Source organism: Fukomys damarensis, unplaced genomic scaffold (assembly GCF_012274545.1).
Source record: "Fukomys damarensis isolate Sample0158 unplaced genomic scaffold, DMR_v1.0_HiC HiC_scaffold_26, whole genome shotgun sequence".
Classification (NCBI taxonomy): domain Eukaryota; kingdom Metazoa; phylum Chordata; class Mammalia; order Rodentia; family Bathyergidae; genus Fukomys; species Fukomys damarensis.
In genome coordinates, this window is record NW_022900938.1 from 4147114 (window position 1) to 4169118 (window position 22005).

General features: G+C 43.9%; 1 protein-coding gene across 2 annotated transcripts in view; it reads left to right on the top strand.

Moving 5' to 3' along the window:
* Nucleotides 1-22005, top strand: part of Dnah7 (dynein axonemal heavy chain 7) — a 211976-nt gene that overhangs the window by 130232 nt on the left and 59739 nt on the right. Inside the window, exons 43-47 of one of the 2 annotated variants that reach the window (XM_010631953.2) lie at nt 1685-2015; nt 3522-3868; nt 5395-5575; nt 9154-9339; nt 11861-12024. In XM_010631953.2, the coding sequence (XP_010630255.1) occupies nt 1685-2015; nt 3522-3868; nt 5395-5575; nt 9154-9339; nt 11861-12024 (1209 nt within the window). The remainder of the gene's footprint in view (nt 1-1684; nt 2016-3521; nt 3869-5394; nt 5576-9153; nt 9340-11860; nt 12025-22005) is intronic. The other variant, XM_010631954.3, reaches the window with a different exon arrangement.

Genomic DNA, 22005 nt, shown 5'->3' on the forward strand with positions numbered 1-22005 from the left:
CTAATGGCTAGCTCTCCATTGCAAAGCATTTGGAAGCATTTTTCTCATACCTGAAGGACATTTGATGTCCGCATCCACAGTGGTCATTGCAGCCCCCCGCCAAGCTGGACTCCCCTGGTCACCAGGGCCATGCCTGTCAGTCACACCCTTAGTAACATTTCTGTTGCCCAGTGAAATCTGAAACTCGCACCAAACACTGCTGCATGACTTGTCTGGATTTTATTATTTTTTTGGCTCTCAAGATAATTACTTTTCTGTGTAGATCTTACATTCTTTTACTTATCGATGAAATTTTTCTTTCTTTTGTTCTTTTTTCCTAATTTTCCTCTCCAAGGAGGGTTAAAGTTCTTAGAGATTCTGATTGAATTTTGGCTGTCACTTCTGGCCAAGGCTTTGATGCTGCGCTCACAATATTTGAAGTCCTCTTAACTACAAGCAGGATTATAATCATGAGGTCCAAACTTATAAGAAGGTCAAAAGTGCCCTCATTTTCTAAACATTTGCAGATATTCTCATTTGCCTTGCAAATTTTGTCTGTTTTTTTCCTTTCAAATTAAAAACATTTATCATCTCCAATCTTCTTTTATCTTCACCAAAATTCCTTCCCAGTGGTCGCTGTTCCATTGGTCACTAAAGCCTTAGAGCTCTCCCTCCACGTGTCGCTAAAAGCAGGTCCTCCGGCCACCCTCCAGGAGCCAGTGGCCATGGGCAACATGGCAGTGCTGCTGTCCTCGGCCAGCTGAGGCCCTCCCTGTGCTGGCTGCACAGCGTGGCACCTGAGCCCAAACCCACCCTGAGCCAGGATCGGATGTCAATCCCTTGGTTCCATTTCTGTCAGGTGTTTTGCTGATGCAGAGGGGGCACGGGACAAAAATGAACCACGCCTGCACAGAAAAACTTCTGGTTTTTCTTTCCCTTGTGACAGACCCTTCACTGTCCTTCCTGTTATCTTTTCCAGCCCAAGGCGGCTTCCTGTCCAACCTGTGGTCTGCAGAGGATCCCTAAGATGTGTCACATTTTACCCTGAAATACTGTGGCATGTCCAGAGTTCTAAAATGAAGCAAACTGTAAAAGAACGATCATTTTCTCTTTAAGGAAACATCATGGGTCAATGCAGATTAAAAAATTTGTGGAAAAAATTAAATTGAAAGGTCCATCAGGACATGGTATTATTTCTAATCAATGATCTTTGCAATACACCCATTCTGCACCAAGAAGTGTTGAGTTTATCTGTCTTATCTGTCCCTTTTCTCTCAATAACAAAATTCCTACTTTACGGTGGATGATATATCTTAAAAGCATTCTCGCCTCAGAAAACATTCCAAATAGTATATTTTGGGCCCTGAATTCTATTTAAAATAGTGATTATAAAAAAGTTTTAAGGAAGATTAGTGTTAGGAGAATCAGTTTACAAGAGGATTGCTTTTAAAGAGGCATCGTCGATTCTGACACTCTTGCCTGGCACTGGTGTTTTCACCCCTTTGAATTCACGCGTTAGGTGCTGGAGGCACACAGCCTGCTCCCAACTGTGCAGTGCAGGGCTGGGCAGCTCACATTTTTTAACAAACTGCTAGTCTCTGTGAAAATCATCCAGACGCGCCTTTAGCTGTGGCCCGAGAAGCCCGCAGGGCTCAAGAGGACCCAGCTCCTCGCGAGCGGCCCTTCTTTCCCCTTTCTGCGGCAGTGAGGTGATGAAGATGAAGAAGCGGTACGAGGTGGGGCTGGACAAGCTGGGCTCGGCGTCCTCGCAGGTGGCCACCATGCAGTCGGAGCTGGAGGCCCTGCAGCCCCAGCTGAGGGTGGCCAGCAAGGAGGTGGACGAGATGATGGGGGTCATCGAGAAGGAGTCCATCGAAGTGGCCAAAACGGAAAAGGTAGTGAAAGCTGACGAAACTGTGGCCAATGAGCAGGCCATGGCGGCCAAGGCCATCAAGGACGAGTGTGACGCAGACCTGGCCGAAGCGCTGCCCATCCTGGAGTCAGCACTCACCGCCCTGGACACGCTGACCGCACAGGTGAGCAGTGCCGCCCGCCGCCCACCTGTCCTGGGATGCTGGGTTGGTGAAATTGGCCAAGGGACACCTAGTTCAGCAGCAGAGGAAACGCGGGCGCCTGAGGCACAGGGAGAAAGCCGCCCCCGGCGTCACCCGCCAAGAAGTGACGGGTGCTCGCGCTCTCTCCTTCTGCAGCGGGGAGACCCTACACCCACAGGGTGCACTCAGGTGCGAGAGGAGGCTTGTCATATTGGGCACTTTGTGAGCAGGATCCCTCCCACTGGAGGTGGAACTAAGCATTCTGCCAACGTGTGTCCCTTTTTGGATAATACACGAAATAATAATGTCTTTTATAATGCTTTATTTTTAGTAGCCTTAGATTTGATTAAATATATTTAAAACAAGATGCAAAAGGGAATGGTTCCATGTGGGAAAGTAAAGGTAGATTTCTTTAGGACTCTTGACTAAATAAACTCCTGGGTAGGATAGAAGAGTACAACAGCAGGCAGCCTAGCATATTTTCTGTAGAACGCTCTGCCCACGTTTGTCCAAAGCTCTAAAAATAAAAAATACAAAGCTTTAGTTCAACACGACAATCATAATAACAAAAGCAGAGTGAAAGAACACAGAAAAAGGTCTTAAAATGGTGGCTCCTTTTCTCCTGGAATGCCATGCAGACATTGAAAACAGTGATATCATAAGTGTTTTCTAGCCTGGAAGATTATCCACTGTCCACTGCTGTTTAAAGAGAGCAGGTTTTAAAACAGTGTGTGTCTGTGTAAGATACAGACATAGAAAACATATAGAACAGAAATGAAACTTCATACGTTAAATACATATATCAGGGTTATAGACTTTCAGTGGGGTTATTGGAGACTTTCAGTGGGGTTATAGGAGACTTTCAGTGGGGTTATAGGAGACTTTCAGTGGGTTGGAGCAGGTTTTAAAACAGTGTGTGTCTGTGTAAGATACAGACATAGAAAACATATAGAACAGAAATGAAACTTCATACGTTAAATACATATATCAGGGTTATAGACTTTCAGTGGGGTTATTGGAGACTTTCAGTGGGGTTATAGGAGACTTTCAGTGGGGTTATTGGAGACTTTCAGTGGGGTTATAGGAGACTTTCAGTGGGGTTATTGGAGACTTTCAGTAGGATTATGAAGTACCATTGTGTGTCTAATTCCATATGTTTTTCTAATATTTGTGATTGGTGGCTATTATTTTTATACTTTTTGAGAAGCTGTCATTTCTACCTTGTGACTTCCAAATCTTTGTTTTTGAAGCAGACTTCATATCATGAGCATCTCAAGTAGGTTTGCTCCTATTAGTCTTTTGTTCTAGTTTTTCCTTTGGGATAAGCTTGTCACCATTTTGGACATACGGTAGTTCTATTGTTGCGGCCATTTCCATCAAACACAGTGAGTTTCCGTATCGTAAGGCTTAGTTTGAAAAGAAGGATGAATTAGCAAAAATGTACGAGCCACTGTGTCCTTTTCATCATTGATACGCCATTATTTCCAGGATATTACAGTAGTAAAGTCCATGAAGAGCCCGCCGGCTGGGGTGAAGCTCGTTATGGAAGCAATTTGCATCTTGAAAGGCATCAAAGCAGACAAAATCCCTGACCCAACAGGTTCGGGGAAGAAAATTGAGGATTTCTGGGGTCCGGCCAAGAGGCTGCTGGGGGACATTCGGTTCCTGCAGTCACTGCATGAGTACGACAAGGACAACATTCCTGCAGCTTATATGAATATCATAAGGAAAAATTACATTCCCAATCCCGACTTTGTTCCGGAGAAGATCAGAAATGCTTCCACAGCTGCAGAAGGGCTGTGCAAGTGGGTGATCGCAATGGACTCCTACGATAAGTGAGTGTCCGCAGCGCTGCTGGGGTTGTGGGCATTTAGTGTCAGCTGCACAGCTGCCTAAGTGGAAAGCATCTCAGAAGGTCCCGGTGGAACCTGTTAGCGTTCATTATCGACTCGAGGCAAGACCGTGCCAAACATATAGAATAAGTCAGCGTTTCTTAAACTTTTTGGAGTCAGGGACCCTTTATGCTCTTAAAAATTATTGAAGAACCCCAAAAGCTTTCCTTGGGTTGGGGAATTAGCTCAGTGGCGCCACCACCTGCCTCACAAGTGCAAAGACCCAAATTCAATCCCTGGTACCAAAAAAAAAATAATAATAATAATAATTCCATATTAGAAATTAAAATGGAGAGTTCTTAAAATGCCCATTCTATATTAATAGCAGTAAAGCATTGCAGAGTAATATAAATAACCTATTTTGGGGCCGGGGATTTAGCTCAGTGGTTCCGCTGCCTGCCGCACAAGCACAAGGACTGAAGTTCAACCCCTGGTACCAAAAATAAACAAACACATAAATAGCTTATTGTTTAGAAATTTACATGTTTACCCTCCTCCCCAAAAGCAGAACGATTGTGAGGAAAGTGGAGTTTCGTGTTCTTTTCCAAGGCTGCGTGACGTGTGGCTGAAATGAGACAGCCAGGCTCCCTCCCTCACCTGTTGCAGCTTGCTGTGTTGTTTGAACTGAAGAACATGGAGAAAACCCCCACTGGTATCCGACAGGACCAGGGACAACCTTGTGGAGCCCTGGAGGAGCCGGCGCTGTAGGGTCCCAGGGCCCCTGAGAGCCACTGGCATGACATGTGCTCTTGGGAGAGGAGGGGCGTTCTTGACGACTGTGTGAGAACAGTTCTGTCATGCTCAGGAAAAGCACAAGGCAGTTCATTTCCACACTGCAGCTGTTACAGCGCGTCTTTTAAACGTACACCCAATTTGAGTCATTATGTGCTGCACATCCCGCTGACTGTGATGTAGTATTAGTGAATTTTAACTTTGTATCAGTTAGCAGGATAGAATGACGGACTGACAGAGCATGTGGATCCATCCTTTCCCCTACAGAATCCTGTTCATTGCCAGATACATATTTATAAGACAACTGTTTTGCTTGTGTGAACATTCTACGATTTTTATTCAAAGAAAAGATAAAATGATGAAGATTAAATTCTTTGCTTCATCTTTATCAGAATTACGCCCTACCTGATGAGGCTGTAGTTTGACATTTTACTGCTCTGTGTGAATGTCTTCTCCTTTTGCAGAATCGCAAAAATTTACTCCGGCGGTATTTTAAATGTGAATAAGAATTATTTATTTGAGAACACTACATGTATGTGATAAATGTTTTAATAGTTCTTTCTCATGTCTAGGATCAGGTTTGATTCTTGGATCAAATATGGAACATTGAAATCAGAGTAGGTTTTGTAGAAAGAAGTGACTTGAGTCATAGTAAGGACATAAGAAAAGTAAGTTCAGAGAGAGAAGATGCTCTTCTAATCACATGCATATTTTCTCCCCATTTTACTGTTTTGCAGAGTGGCGAAAATAGTAGCTCCCAAAAAGATAAAACTGGCGGCTGCTGAAGGGGAGCTGAAGGTGGCCATGGACGGGCTCCGGAAGAAGCAGGCGGCCCTGCAGGCTGTGCAGGACAAGCTGGCCCGGCTGCAGGACACATTCGAGCTGAACAAGCAGAAGAAGGCTGACTTGGAAAACCAGGTATGTGCCGGGGAGACCAAATGTGCACAGACAGCAAGGGTGGGAGAGGCAGCTGTGTCCCCATGAGTGCGTGGGATGTCATGTTCTAGGAGTGAGTAGGGTGGCGACATTTTAAATAGCTATATAAGTACCTACATATGTGATAGACTATTCTCAGTTTTGCCTTGTGTTTGTATCACAAAGCCCAAAATATTTACTTTCTGTTCCTTTCCATTAAAAAAAAAAATCAGTCTTTGCTTTAGATTACTTTTGCTAGATCGTGTAAATCTGCATCTCACAGTTCAGGAAATGGGGCACTGAAGCCGGGATGACACTGGGGTTGCGACAGTTAACAGCAGAGCCAGGATTAGAACTCAATACCCAGAGTCACTTGATGTCCACCAGAAACGTTAGGACTAAGACCATCACTGTAACAACTCAGGGATGGCGAACCTTTTAGAGTTTTCAGTGCTAAGACAGCCTGCTGCGGCACGTGTGCCATAGGTTCTCCTGTATTGCTCTGACTCATGGTCATGCCACAAATACAGATTAATTGCTAAAGTCTGATTACATTCTAGAAAATAAACATCAAAATATGGTTCAGCTGTAAACATTCATTGGGTGCATATGTAAGGCAATGCTCTTTTTTATCTTTGAACTGATTTTCTTATTTGAAAATGGACATTGATAGCACGATTTCAAACTCCTCAGGGTTACTGTTAAAAATGTCTCGCCAGGCACTGTCCTTCATTCTCAGGACCGTCTTCTGAGAGGGGCAAGCTCTCTGTGCCCAGCTGAAGATACTAAAAGTTTAGTATCTTGTGCATGGCCAGCCCAGCCCCTCGACATTGAGTCTGAGAACCGGACCCAGGAGTGGGCTGTCAGTCCCCTCTCCATAGTACCAGGCTGCCTATTTTGAAAGGACAAGTAGGAGACATTGTCCTAGTCTATTACTGGGCATGATTGAGTGAATAATACGTCCCAAAGAGGGGTATGCAGTTGCTCACCATGAGCATTTTTCAACTCTTCTGTATGTTTAAATTTTTGTTGCTTTGTTTATACTAAAGTGTTAGAAGGCTGTGATTTGTTTATAATAAAATGTTGGAAGATAATGAGGCGAACACATGTGCATTTATCTCAGTTATCCGCTTTTGGAGGAAAAGTTTTAGCTACAATATTTTTGCTTAGTAATTTCAAATGACAACTTTCCATGGTCAAGGCCTGACTCAGCTGATTGTAAGCATTACCAAAACAAATAAATGGAAAAAGGCAAATAACTAGAAAGGCAAAATACATTTAAAGGGAGAATTTAAATAGAAAAGGTTTAAATTCAGGAGTATCAAAAGTATTACTCATTGTATGCCTTTTGCTTTTTTCAAACATATCTTTACATCAACTGGTATTTTATATTAACCTAAAAAGCATTTATTTAACATAAATTTGAATAATATTAGGAAAAAGCATAAGATAAATTCTTACTCCATAAATGGGCTAAATGCCTCTACTTTTATTGATTATTGAATTTCCATGTAAATTACTTTCATTCTGAACCATAAGATAAATGTTTCTTGTCTTCTTTTAAGAAAAATGATGCTAAATCACTTGAAAATTAAATCAAAGGCGTTCAGGAAGCCAATGAGAATATTGTGATCCCATGGCTTGGAACGGATTTCCCAGGTCTACCCTCCACACCCCTGTCTTACTACATTGCTTCGTTACCTAGAAGCAGGTTTGGCTGACGGCCTTGTGCACAAAATACGCTCTTTGGTATTGATTGATGTACTAGTTTAAGCTTAAGTGCAAGTATCTGAGAAGGTTACCATCATTTAACACCTTGAAGACTATGCATTGTACAAGCAGGAATCGTTCACAATTTAAACATTTAACCTTTAAAATCATCATCAAAACCAATCACAGCTGTAGGCAAGAGATGGAGGATGGGGAGGTAGGGAGGGGAAGGGAACGCAGGAAGAATTAAGGTGTGTTCTGCATGTGTGGAAATGCAGAAATTGGAAATAAAATATTTGGAATGCAATGCATCTAGACTTCTGCCGTTGATACCGAGCATCGCACCAGGGCCTCGGGCAGGCTCGAGAGGTGCTGCAGGCCTGAGCTCCACGCACAGCTCTGCTGATTGTCAGTGGAGGGACAAGATCTCTGTTTGCAGGAGCATGTTCTCTGGTACTCACCTTTCAGAGCTTTGTGCTGTAGACCACTCCCTGAGAGTTAGTCTCTGTATTTTATGATAAATATACATGATGGGTTTCACGAGTTATGTTAACGTAGATGATCTAACTTTGAAAAACTGTAAAATGCCATGGGCTTCCCCATATCATAGTGAGCTAAGTCACATTTTTCGTTTAATTTTTTAAAAATTCCAGCTAAATGTCTAATCTAGATCAAAAAAGAAACAAATAAGTGAGTGTGAAAATTATCAGAAACTGCTACTGCTCATGTACCCTGCCTCTCCTGCCCCATGAACAATGTTTGTAATGCTTACCTTTAAACTTTTCCTTCCAAGTTAACACTAAATATAGGAAACTCTAGAAATCATAAACAAAGACCGAAACAAAGTTCCCCTTCTTGCTAAAATATTCAGCTAACTGCAATAGATTTAATTTGTACTTCTAAATATACATTACATCCATTTCTCTTATTCTATGTAAAATTCCAATAATCATTTTCCCAATGTAGGTATGGGAAATTTGTCCACTCAAATTAAAGGGTTTTTCCCATTAAAAAAGATTTAAATAGCTCTAGTTACAGAAATGTGTTCTCAAAACAATAGTGGTGCTATATTCTGGTCTACTGCCATTATTTCCATATGGAAACGACAATAAAATCAGTTTGTCACAGTCACAAAACCCCTTCAACCGACACTGAAAATCCAAAACCTGTCCATTGATTGCAACTGCGAATGTTTACTACTTCAAAATAACATGTTTGAAAAAATTCAGGCAGTTATTAGACAGTGTGCATACATTAGTTGAGCTCACCTAATCCCTACTTAATCTTTCTTTGATTCTTTATACTTTTTAATGAAGTAAATGATCCCATCTGAACTGCTTGGTGATCATTATTTTCTGTAAAATTCACGTACTGCTGTCAAGCTCAAGTACAGGGTCACAGACGGACGTAGGATGCATCCTGTTATCAGTCCACGAGGCGTCCACACACGTTAGCAGAAGTGAAGCCATAGTGCTGGTCACGATTAGAACGCTCATGTGTGTTCAGGGGAACTCCACAGACCATAATTTACAATGTTAAAAGTCAGACTTCTATTTTTCCTTGCTGACCTATGTTTGCATGTAAAAAGAGATTCGCTGATTTGTAACCGAAAACACCTAATGCCAAATGACTATTTGGTCTAATAATACTAAAGAGGAAGAAATAGCATAATAAGGTATAGCAGGATCTCAAATGGGTCAAAGGCACCTTGCAATAACTTTACGATGAAACTGAGCCCTTCGCATTTCAAGAAACAGAAGATATCCCAGGCGCACGTCTGTAGGTGTCACCCCTGGAGGGCAGGAGGGGAGGTCGTGGGGAATTCTGGACTCCGCAGCCTGGCCCTTGACGAGCTGACTCTTGTTTTCGAGGTTGACTTGTGCAGCAAGAAGCTGGAGCGGGCGGAGCAGCTGATCGGAGGCCTGGGTGGGGAGAAGACCCGGTGGGGCCACTCCGCCCTGGAGCTGGGGCAGCTCTACGTCAACCTGACCGGCGACATCCTCATCTCCTCCGGGGTGGTGGCCTACCTGGGCGCCTTCACGTCCAACTACAGGCAGGTGAGGGCTCTGGGCCGGCCTGAGCTTCAGGCCTCCTGGGTTTGCTTGGTTGGTTTGGGTTTTCTGCTAAGTGCAAGAGCGGAGGCTTGTATTGAGGGGTCCTGGTTGTGTGTTTTATTTCTCCCGTCCCCAGAGTGGTGGCCGCTGAAAGATGCTGTGTGGAATAATCTCCTAAACTCTGGTGTCTTAGAAACGAAATTAGATGTCACAGGGGCACCTCCGCCGAGCGGGCAGGGAGGGAGACGGGCACCTGCTGGGGGCCGTGGGGAGGGGTCCTGAGAAATCCTCACCCGGCCTCCCACCCTTGGGCGCAGTCTGGCTCTGGGGCCCGGCTCCTCGCCCTGGAAGCTGGTCCCTGCCTTCCTGCCGCTCTGGCTCTCCCCACAAACCCACCCCACTGCTCTGCAGCCCTGGGTGGAAAGCTGAAGGGAACCCGCCTGAGACGCAGCCCTAAGGAAGGAGAGGGTGGAGCCGGGAGAAGGGGCGGGGAGGAGGAAGAGGAGAGGGAGGAAGAGAGGAAAGAGGAAACGGAGATACTTGGCAGACCCGTCCGGCATCACGCAAGCTGGGGAAACAATGCAAACCCACCTGGTGAGGGCTTTGCTGTGGTTCACTTGTACCTAGTGTCGGTTGTTTCACCTAATTTCAGGACTTTGTCCAAGCAGGGTAGATTCTTGGTGCCTCTGTTATGGCTTGTTGTTTTTTTGTGTTTTTTCTTGTTTGTTTTTGTTTTTTTGACCAAACTACTTCAAAATCCTCACATAGACAGCGGTTGTGTCCTTCCAGTCTGGTGACCCTTGTCCTGCAGCTTTGCCGATGTTCCTGGGGACAGAGACGTGGAATCAGTGCCCCTGCTCAGCGCTTAGCATCCCATGTAGCATTGTTCACTTGCTGACAGATGTGTTCCCTTGACCACTTCAGGAACGACAGCTTCTACAGTTTCCTGGGTTTGCTCAAAGCCACCCAGCTGGGTCCCGTGGAGCAGAACAAGACTGTGGTCACGGCTGTTCCCTCCCTGGCATGGACTCGCGCAGTGGGGAGAGCAGGGTGTCTCTGGATGTGTCCTGGCCTGCTTCCTCAGTCTGCTCCTCGGTCCGCTGCCAGGAGACCCCGTCCAAGGCACGGGCCTCACCATGCACCATCCTCCTCCAACCAGAAAGGCTCCCAAGTCCCTGGACAGCTGGGCCTGCTCCCCGTGCCTGAATCTCAGTAGTGGTCAGTTATTACTCAGCCCGCTTCTGGAGTCTCCAGTATTTCCGTAAAGCAGACACTAGAAAGCTCCACCTCTCTCAAGTTAGCGGGGCCCATAGTTCTTCAACTACAACGGCCATGCCAATCCCGGTACAAATTCCCCCTGGCTCTCGCATCCCTCAGCAGAGGCACGGGTAAAGAAGATGTGCTAATTGTACAGGGTGCTTCTCTGCCATAAAAAGGAAAAAGGTCAAGTCATTTGTAGGTAAATGGATGCACCTTGAGACCCTAATGCTCCGTGAAGCGAATCCCACCCTTGGGGTTGAGTAGCAGGATCTGTCCTTTCTTCCGTGAGCTTCTTGTCTTTGGGTCTCGCTTCCAAAGAGCCTGTGCTCACACATAGGACCATGTAACGTGAGGTGGATGGGTCCAGTGATTCAAATCAGTGTTCTCAGCAGATGAAACATCTGTAATCAGGCCTCAGTGATGGGATACAGGGAGAACATGCAGGGTCATTCCCGTGATGTCCTCACGTCCTGGGGGAAATCAGATGGACCCAGCACAACACGGACAGGCCAGGGAGGCTGTGAAAGTCACCAGCTCCCCAAAATAAGCATGGCCTTGTGTGGGCAGCGGAGAACGTTGGTCAGTCCTCAGCAAGATCCCGGGGAGGTGCCAGGGCTACCTTTTCACACAGTGTCCTTGCTGGGCCATAGCCTGGCACCCGGGCCCTGTGCAGCGCCTTCCCTTTACCTGTTCTTAACCTGTCTTCTCGTCCGTCACTTTCTGAGTGTGAGCCTTGGCCTGAAGCCCTGGCCTGGCTCTGGGGTCCCTGACTGTACCCTAGTGGGGGTTTGGCAAACTCTGGCATTGGCCCTAACCCCTGCCATGGGCCATGTGAGAACCAGAAATAAGTGCTTTCTGTGGCCTCGACTGTTCAAAAAGCTCTACCTTTGTATCAAAGTACCCTAGCAGTTTCTGCCGGATGTTTGTAACTTAAAGGCACTATGCAGAAGAACACGGTGGTTTCCGTCCACTCTGTCAGGTGAAGCTTTACAGTAATAATGGAGTTATTTTTTCAGATACAAAGTGCTGATTTGACCGTGTGGTCAATGTACACTTTTATCTCAGGGGAACATTGTTCATCTGAGCAGTAGCTGACCTCCTCGGTGATAAATGTTCCTGACGAAAGCCTGCTGCACCGGCTGTTGTGAGGCAGATCCTCACAGGGGGGTTTGTTTTCCCTCAGTGAGCCAAGTGCTACCGAGTTTGCAGTTTTCCCTTGGTGACCTCCTGCTCCTCCCTGTCTGTTTCTTTGACTGTCTTAAAGAACCAAACCAAAGAGTGGACAGAGCTGTGCAGAGAACGAGACATCCCCTGCTCCGCAGAGTACTCCCTGATGAGCACGCTGGGAGAGGCCGTGGCCATCCGCGCTTGGAACATAGCCGGGCTCCCTTCCGACTCGTTCTCCATCGACAATGGGATCATCATCATGTAAGGCAATCGTGCGCCCTGTGTCGCCATAACTGACTGGCCGGCCTCCGCATCTGCGAGCTGTCCGTCCTGCTAGGGGGTAAACGTTACAGCACCGAAATGATTAGCTAGCTAAATTAAATATGAATATCCACATCCTTTTATCCACATTAAAATAGTCAAATATGAGCCGGGTATGGTGGCGCACGCCTGTAGTCCCAGCACTCGGGAGGCTGAAGCAGGAGGATCTCTGTGAGTTCGAGACGAGCCTGGGCTACGTAGTGAGTTCCAGGTCAGTCTCAGCTAAATAGTGAGACCCTGTCTCAAAATACCAAAATAAAACAAAAATAAATCGTCAAATATGGGAGACTGTGGTAAACAGATGAAATGACATGGCTTTTGCTTAATGTTGAATCAGTTTTTAGAAAATAGAGGAAAACATTGCTGTGGATAAATGAAGTCTAGATTTTCACTTCCAGCAAGTGTTGGGTTTTGTTGTCACTGATGAATGGAATATGCCACCGAGGGCTGGTGGCAGTGACTTCGCTCTTCTGAATCTGCCCCCTCCCTGGGGGACCGTTGTAACTCCCCACTGTTTCTGGGACGGTCGATTCCGGACAGCGACCACCCTTCTGGACTCTCCTGGGGAGAAGGTGAATCCCATGGCCCCGGTGCCTGTCCAGCTCTGCCCCCTCCGAACCGCACGCCCCAGAGGCCAGGTGCGGCAGCCACCGCTTGTGTTACTTCCAAGTTCTAGGCCAGCTGGGAACGGCATAGGCATTTCCCTCGTCTCTGGCGAATACTCAGTTTCGAGTCACACAGATGTTTTGCTTAGGTCTTAGTTTCCTACTGGCACAGCAGGACATGATGGTGCCTGGTTTAAAGGGAGAGTTGTAGATGTCACCTATGCAACTAGAAACAACCGCTAAACAGGTCAGCTACTCGTCGTCTTTTGTGTTTAGTGTTTATGGAGAGTTACCATAAATTAAAACTCTTACTACTGCTCCATAAATTACCCTGACGTGTGGCTTGCTTTAGCATTTATTTATTTATTGCAACAATTCGAGGTATTGTGTGATTCGATTAAAATGCGAAACAGGATAAAATTGGATGAGGCCCCCAGTGGAAAGTTACAGCAATCATTTACTCATCGATTTCCCAGGTTTGGCCCTGATGGCGCTCAAAGCTTTCTTGTAACTAAGACAGAAAAGAAAAGCTATGCCACACAGTTCTATTTAATCAAGCAAATATTTTACTTAGACCAACTTTTTCAGGAATGATCTTTTTTGTTTTGGTTTGGTTTTTTGAGACAGGGTCTCACTGTGTAGTTGAGACTGACCTGGAACTCACTATGTAGCCCAGGCTGGTCTCGAACTCAGAGCAACCCTCCTGCCTCAGCCTCCCTTGTGCTGGGATTACCGGTGTGCACCACCACATCTGGTTAGGAATAATCTTAAATTCATTTTATTTTTATTTTTTTGGCACCAGGGATCGAACTTGGGTCCTTGTGATTGTGAGGCAGGTTCCAGAACCACTGAGCTAAATCCCCAGCCCTTGAATTCATTTTAGACAAAACATTGCAAGGTTTTTCTTTGGGAGGCTAAACTCAAGTACTAGGTTCTCTGATATGATAATATAAATTAATCCGGAGAAACTGGAGATTGTAAATAAATGCTAATTGCGCAGTAGCAAGGCCTTGCTTCTGTGGTGGCAGTTAGTTCCTAGCTGAGTTCCTTGATCATATTTTCGGGCAAGCAGAGCCTGCTTGATGTTTCCTGTTAGAGTGCACCTTTGAGTCAGGATTTAGCTCTGTGCCACTGCGCCTGCCTTGCAAGTGCAAGGTCCCCAGTTTGATCCCTGGTAATGGAAAAAAAAAAGTGCCTTTGAAACTAACAGATATGGGAAATTTCTGAAATTTAAGAATGCCAACTTTTCTTTTCATTTTTGTCCAACTGGACCAATCAACTTGAGTGTGAAGAATAGCAATAACAAATTTTTAACTTTTTTTGTTGCTTTCCTCTTGGGAAGGAAGCTCTTTCCAAGCCCTTGTGAGCCTAGCTGGGCACATCCTGCAGGGCGATGTCACCCCTGAACAGTGGGGATTCACGATTCCCATAGCCAGCAGGTAGCTGTGGCCGCTGTGCCCATCTGAGGACAGATGACATCTTATTTGCTAGCAAATACATGTACCTCCTCTCTGTGGTCTAGTCACATCTTAATAATAATAAAATTATTGATGAATATTATTCTATTTTTTAAAATTTCAAAATTCAAGTCATTTCATGATTATTATCAAAGACAACACACACGTATTTGGGGAGTAAGGGAGATAGCAAACTGGTAATGAGTCATAGCCCCTCCATCTTTGCGATTTGTTTATAAAAGTGTTTAAATGCTTCACTAAGAAGAAAGTAGTAGTAGTATTTATTCTTGACTTAGTTACTTTCTCATTGCTGAGACAAAATAGCCAACACCCACAAGTCAAAGGAGGACAGGTTTATTTTAGCTCACGGTAGGTGTGTGGAGGTTCAATCCATAGTAGGCAGGCTCCAAGCAGGGTGGAATGGCAGAGGGGCGTCGCAGAGGAGAAACAGCGCATGGCGTGGCAGGCAGGAAGGAGCGTGTGATCAAGGGAAGGGAAGGGATATTTATGTAATCTCAGGCCACACCCACAGTGACCCACCTCTCCCATGGGCTTCGCCTAGCATCACACCCAGCTGTAAAACCATTGTGGACAAATCCAGTGTCGCACACCCGTGGTCGGTCTCCTCCCCAAACCCCCACCTGGGAGCGCATGAATCTTTGGCCGACTTCTAGATGTAGCCTGACAGCTGCTTTAGTCAATGTATTTTGGTCACCTTGTACTGAGAGGCTGGAGCGCGTGGGTCTAGAGGGGTCTCGGGGGAGTATCCGGTAAGTCTCTTCCGGTCCTCATTTCCCGGTGCCCCCCACCTGATAATGAGAGAGGACCTTAGACCCAGTGTCACCGAGGACCTGAGCCAGGGCTCAGGGCTCTTCACAGATTACTTTAGCTGAGTAGAGCACTGACTAGGAAGCAAAGCTGGGAGAATTAATAAAATGTGGACAAGTCGAAACATAATTAACTTTTGGGACTGCTGACATCTTAAAAGTCATTGGTTAATTAGAGTTGAAAGCATTCGTAATAACATTAAATGTAGGTTGGACTTTATCTGAACATTTCTCTGGTACAGCATCAGGATTGTTTGCTTGGTAAGTGGATCGGACCTGTACCTCATATAACCCTGCTTTTAAAAGAAAGTTTTCATTTCACGGGAGAGAGAGACAGATTTATGCCCATAGCTGTAAGGGTGGAGGGCAACGCCCGCCTTCTCTTGCCTGCTTTTTTTTTTGTATTTGCATGTATGTAAAGAAGAAAATAGCAAAACTCTCTGAAGTGCGCTACTGCTGTGAATTCAAATTCTTTGCCCTTCTGTGTAGACTGCTATGATCCTGTAATGTCACTGTCAGAAGTCTATGCTTTTCAGAACCCCTGAGAACTCTGCATAACAATCCTCTCTAGACTGTAACAAAAGAATAAAGACTGTCAAAGCGGAAACACCAAGTCCTGTGAAATTTAGTTTTCCTCTGGGAACTGCTGATTTTAAAACTTTTGTGGGTTCAAGTATTTGTGTCTGATGAAAGAAAAAAGATTGTGTGGAGAAAAAGGTTTTTCTTGTCAAAAAATAACATGAACTCATAATGCAGAAGTAGTAAGCAAGTAAATAGCTTGTTCATTGTGAGTTCAGAATTTATTTTTACTTACAGACTGAAGTTATTTAAATGAGTACTTGTTACTTATAGCTTTCCACAGTGATGGTGTATATTGTTCTAAAAATTACTGTCTTTTGGATATCTACTTTGGAATTTTATTAATCTATTTTATGGAAACCTAATTTTAAAAAAACAAATACAACAAGCTGAAGTCAAACACTGTCCTAGATCAAAAAATTGTTACATATTTAGCTCAGTGGTTCCATGGCCTGCCTTGAAAGCGCAAGGTCCTTAGTTTGATCCCCAGTACCAAAAAATAGATAAATAAATTAATAATAACAATAATAATAATTGTTACATTGCTGGGCATGGTGGTGCATGCCTGTAATCCCAGCTGAAGTAAGAGGAGTTTAAGGCCAGCCTGGAGTACAAAGCCAGACCCTGTCTCAGAAAACAAAAACAAACAAATCAAACAAAAAAATTTGTTACATTGAGAGCATTGTTTGGTGAAAACAAGCTTGACAGCTGGGTGTCCTAACATGCCTATAATACCACTGGGGAGGCTGAGGCAGGAGGATTAGAAGTTCAAGCCTAGCCTAGGCCATTTCTGGAAGGGCTGTCTCAAAGTTTAAAATAAATAAATAAAAAGGTCTGGGAACCTGGGGATGCAGCTCAGTGCGAAGGCCCAGGGTTTAACCCCAGTAACATAAAGAGGTGGGGGGCGGGAGGGAGAGGGGAGAGGGGGAGAGCAAGAGTCAGAAAGAGGGCTGATGCGATTGTTAACTGGGTGTAGAGTAGCGTCTGTTTCTCCTGTCTCTCTCACACACACAGGTGAGGGAGCAAGGCGTGGGTATTCCAGTGTGGCTAGCACAGTTCGTTGTAAATATCCCTTTTCGGTCAGGTTTGCCTTTGTCTTTGTGGAAAATCAGTTGTCCGTATTCATCAGGGTCTGTGGCTGGGTTTTTAAATGCTTTATGCCTGTTTTGACGCAAGTACTGTAGTCTGTTGCCCGGATTTTCGAAGCTTCCCGATGAAGTCGTGAAGTAGTATGTTTTACGGTTTTATTCTCTTCAAAAATGACTTTGTCTAGTTGTTACCTTCTACATAAATTTGGGAGCCAGTGTTTAAATATCTAGAGAAGATCCTCCCGGAGTTTTGATTGGACTGCACTGATACTGTAGGTCAATCTGGAAGATTTCACAACTTACTGTCTCTTCCAATTCAGGAACACAGCACATTCCCCCATTTCTTTCATTTCTTTCATTAGTGTTTTGCTGTTACATATATGTGTGGATAGACAGTGTTTTTTAAAGAAAAGAATCTTGGTATGCTATTGTAAATGATCCTTTTTTTTTTTTTTACTACTGTTAGGCATGGTTAGTTAGAAATCTCTTCCTGTTTTCCGAAGGAGAGTTTTGCACACCGGCGGTGCTTTGCAGCCTTTTAAGACTCCTCCAGCCCTCTATGTACAGGACCGTTCAGTCCTCCACCGTGAGAGTTTCACTTCTTCCCGGGGTGTGCGTCCTTCCCGTGTTTCCCTTGGTTCGTTGCACTGAGCGGGGCTGACCAGAGTGGACGCCATTGCCTGCCTGCTAGGCTGGCTGCTGGCAGCCTTCCGGTCACCGCAGCTGGTAGGGATTCTTTCTGTCAGGTGAGAGGAATTTCCTTCTGTCTAATTTGCCGAAGGCTTTTAACAGAACGATGCTAAATGCTGTCAAATGCCTTTTCTGTGTCTTCATTTTTTCGCATCAATAGATCAACTGAGATGATTTTATAGCTTTTTATGTTTAGTCTGTGAATACGGTGGATTATACTGACTGGTTTGAGTGTTGAACCAGTCTTGCATTCCCAGAATAAAATAAACCTGGTTTTTCACTCAATTTAGTAATGTTTTATTGATGATTTCTACATTTGTGTTCTTGTTATTGTGATGTCTCTCGTGGTATCAAGGTCTAATAAAAGGAATTCTGAAGGCCTCTGTTCTCTGGATTAGATTACATAAAATTTAAATTATCCCTTCTGCAAATGTTGAATAGGCGTGGATGGCTGAGACGTTGTTTTCCTTGAATTTTCTTTGTTGAAAAGTTTGATCTATGAATTCAGAGATTGAAATAACAGTAGGTCTGTTCTGCTTATCTGTTTCTTCTTATCGGTCCTTTTCATCAAGTTATCGGATTCCTGAGCACAGAGCCGTTTGTGGTAACCCCTTCCCATTCTTTTCATGTCTACGGGGTCTGTAAGGATAATCTCTTCTATCCCTACTGATTTCTGTATTTGTGTCTTCTTTTTCTTGGAATATCAGTCTGCTAGAGTGTGATAAATTTTGTTAATCCGTTCTAGGAACAAGTATTTGGTTTCACTGTTTTTCTCCATTCTTTTTCTCTAAATTTCATTGATCTCTGCGCTAATATTTCTTATTTATTTCTTATTTCTTCTTTCTCTAAGCATAAACTTTATTCTGGTTTCCTAAAATGGGAGCTTAAGCGATTGATTTTTATATTTTTCTTTTCTAATCTATGGAGATAACGTTATAAATTTCTCATTAAGTATTACTTTAGTTACATAGCACATGTTTTGATATTTTATTTGTGGTGCTGGAGTTGGAACCCAGGGCCTCAGGCCTGCTAGGCAGCTGCTGTACCACTGAGCTACACCCCAGTCCTGGCAGGTTTTTATTTTTCATTGCTTTTTATATATTCCCTAAATTTCCAGGTGGACTTCCTCTTCTTGATCCATGCATCATTTAAATTATATTGTTTAGTTTCCAAGTATTTGCTATCTTTTTATTGTTTTAACTTATAATTTGGTTAGGTTATATCCAGGCAGCATACACTGTATAGCTCCAATTGTTTTAAATTTTTTGAAGTTTATTTTATGGCATAAATATGGCCTGTATTTGTGAGTATTCTATGTGCAGTTGGAAAAAAAAAACACATCCCAGTGTCACTGGGTAAGAGCCTGATGTTATTTAGGTTGAGTCACATACATGCCGATGTGGTTCCTGTCTTTGACCTCTGTGCTTGTTTTCTGTCTGTTGTCTCTTCAGTTCCACTAGTTTTATCTCCATTTATCCCAGCGCTCTGTTGTCAGTGCCTGCGCAGCAGAAACTAATTTGTCTTTTTGGGGAATTGACTTTTTATCCTAGCATAATATCCCTCTTTATTCCTGATAATTTTTCCTATTCTGAAGTTTACTGTTTTGGATACTGTTATACCCCTTCCGGATTTCTTTTGATGAGTGTTTGCATGATATTTTCATATCATTACCTCACCTTTAATGTAGGTCTGCTGATATGTTGGAAGTAGAGGCCTCTGGACGTGTACAAGTAGATCCTGTACCTTTGTGGAGTCTGGAAACCTCTCTCCTTCAATATAGTTCGACTGTTTGCTGCTGAGGTACTGAGTGGTGCAGTCAAATTAAAATCTTCCTTTTCATTGTTTTACATCTGATTTTTTTATTGCTTTCTTTCTCATTTCTTGTGTTTATTATTAAATAGTTATGGGTTTTTTGTTTTGTTTTGTTTTTTTTTGTTTTTTTTTTTAGCTAAATCCCTGGCCCTCTAGTTATGGTTTTTAATATTCCCTTTTTATTTATATACCGAGTTTCCATAACATTTTGAATTTTCAATAAAAATTTCATAATGTACTTAACGTTAATATTTCAATAAAAACACAGAAGCCTTCCAAGGACCTAGGATCCTTTATCCTCACTGGGAGGGGTCATCTTGATTTCCAACCTTATTGGCTTTAGAGAGCTAGGAGATCAGTTAAGGTACACTTCCGGGTGTGTCCGGCTGAGTTACAGGGGAACCTTGGGGCTGTCTCTGGTCCCTGCCCCTTCTTTTCTGGCTCTTTCCAGGGTACTTCTGGGCTGCTATAAGGTGAGAGCTTTCCTTGCCAAGCCCTTCCTCCATGACATTCCTACCTGGGAGCCAGCTGACCAGGGACTGAACCCTCTAGAGCCATGAGCCAAAATGATCCTCTCCTCGTTTAAACTGAGTGTGTACGATACTTGTCTCAGCAACAGAAAGCTAATGCAGCCCCTATCATGGCACAGCAGTGATCTGTATTATATCATCTGCGCATCTAATGGTTAATTTTCTGTGTCAGTTTACCTGGGCTTGGGGCACCAGGTTAAGCATGATGTCAAGGTGTACTTGTGAAGATGTTTTTGGACGATACTAGCATGGAACTAGCGATCAGTGAATAAATTGCACTCCCTGGTGTGAGTTAGTATCGTCCAATCCATTGGGAGCCAGAATAGGACAAAGGTTAGAGGGAGCAAAGAGTCAGCCTTTTTGCTTCCTTCCTGCTTGAGCTGGGACTTGACACCTCTCCTCGGCCTCCCCTGGGATTCATGCCCCTGGCTCACCCAGCTCGCAGGCCTTTACATGTGGACCAAATTACGCCAGCAGCTGTCCTGAGTCCATGGCTTCCAGCGAGCAGACCGTGACTTCTCAGTCTCCAGATTTACGCTGACCGATGCATCATAATAAATGTCGAAATCTAAAGTCCTGCTAGTTTTATTGGGCTGGCTAACACAGCTCACACTGACCCTCCTCCTCCCAACAATATTATTTTTATCTCAACACTTATGCATAATGTACGTAGCAGGGATATTATTACATTTACCACCATGCTTACCATTTCATTGCTGTTGCTTTATTTCTAAACTTGCAGATTTCCTTTTGTATCACTTTGCTTCAGACTGGGGAACTTTAGCATGTGTGTAGGGCAGATGTGCTGGCAAAAACTTTCTTACTTTCCTTATTCTGAGAATCTCCTTTTTTTCCTTTATTCTTGAAGGATATTTTTCTATCCTAGACATGGAATTCTTGTTCTTTGTGTGTCACATAATTTGGGATTGTGCTGTGGGACTTCTGAGTATGAAACTCTGGATCCCGTTAATCCTCCGGGTAAGATTATTTTTGCTTTATCAGTCAAGGAACTTGATTAAATTTGGACCACAGTTTCTGACTTTCCTCCACTGGATGATGTTTTCCAGTGTCCATTCAGAATTGAAAGCCTTTGATAAGCTTTTTGGACCTGCTTTTCGGTGCACGTGACTCAGAGCTGGGCCTGGAGCTGGGATTTCTGTCACGGTTCTAAGCCTCTGCTGTGCTGCTTTGGTTGGGTCTGGTGTGTGCACAGCTGGGGTGGTGAACCCCGGACTGCGTCTGAATTCCCAGCATAAGTCAGTCCTGCTTGAGCCTTTCTTCTCTAGGATTTCCTTGCACGTTTCGTATTCCAAGAGCCCCTTTTCCTATTTTTCTAGCCAGAAAAATGGAGTTCTCTCAGAGTTCTGTCTTCCCATACAGTTGTGCGATTCCATGCCAACACTTGGGCCAAAGTGGCAAAAGCAAGAGAAAGAAAAATACTCGGAGTCCCCTCACATTCTGCAAATAGAATTCCACCTAATTCTCTGAGATTTGCATTTGGGACTCAGGTAACCTTGGGCAGATATAGAAGAGAAAAGAGGAAAAGCATGTAGATTCCCCCGTGCTCTCTGGCTCACTGATGGCCACGTTCTCATTTCTCATTTCTCCCTGTGTCTACTGCACATCCCCTTTATCAGGCCAAAAGGTAAAAAGAAGGGAAAAATAACAGGGAATTCACACTTCCTTACTGGTCACTCCTCAACTCTGGCTTACCTTGTGTCTGCTTATTACTCCTACAATCCACAAGTAGTTGCTTTTTGTGCTTTTCACAGAGCTTTTAGGTACTTGGTAGAGAGTAGGCTACAATGGGCTTAGCTTCCCTTGATCACCACCTGAAGTTCTTTCCTCCGATTTTGAAATGCTGTTCTTTGGGCCTCTACTTTCTATGCATGGGGAATGTCTTAGGGGATTTAAATTTTTCATTGATTTAATTTGTGTGGTGATTGCCAGGTGCTTTTTTGCTGTTTCTAAAGCCAGTAGATTACTAAATAATAAAAGTTGTATTCGATGTAAGAGAAAAGAATAAGGAAGAATGATTATGGACCATTCCCACAAAGAAATGTACAATTCAGTTGGGCCATATAGTTTAAAAATGACAGAAAAACCATAATAGAATAGTATTCTATGAAAGTGCCATAAATGTAATCTGAATGAATTACTAAAGATGTTCAGAGAGAAACGAGATCAAGAAAGGCTTTGTGGACTCTGGCTTTTGAGCTGACCTTGAATCCCAGGTAGGACTTGAACATGAAGGGACAGGAAGAGGTGGATTTTGGACAAAGAAACAGCATGATCACGGGTGTCGTGGCAAAAAAAAAAAAAAAAAAAAAAAA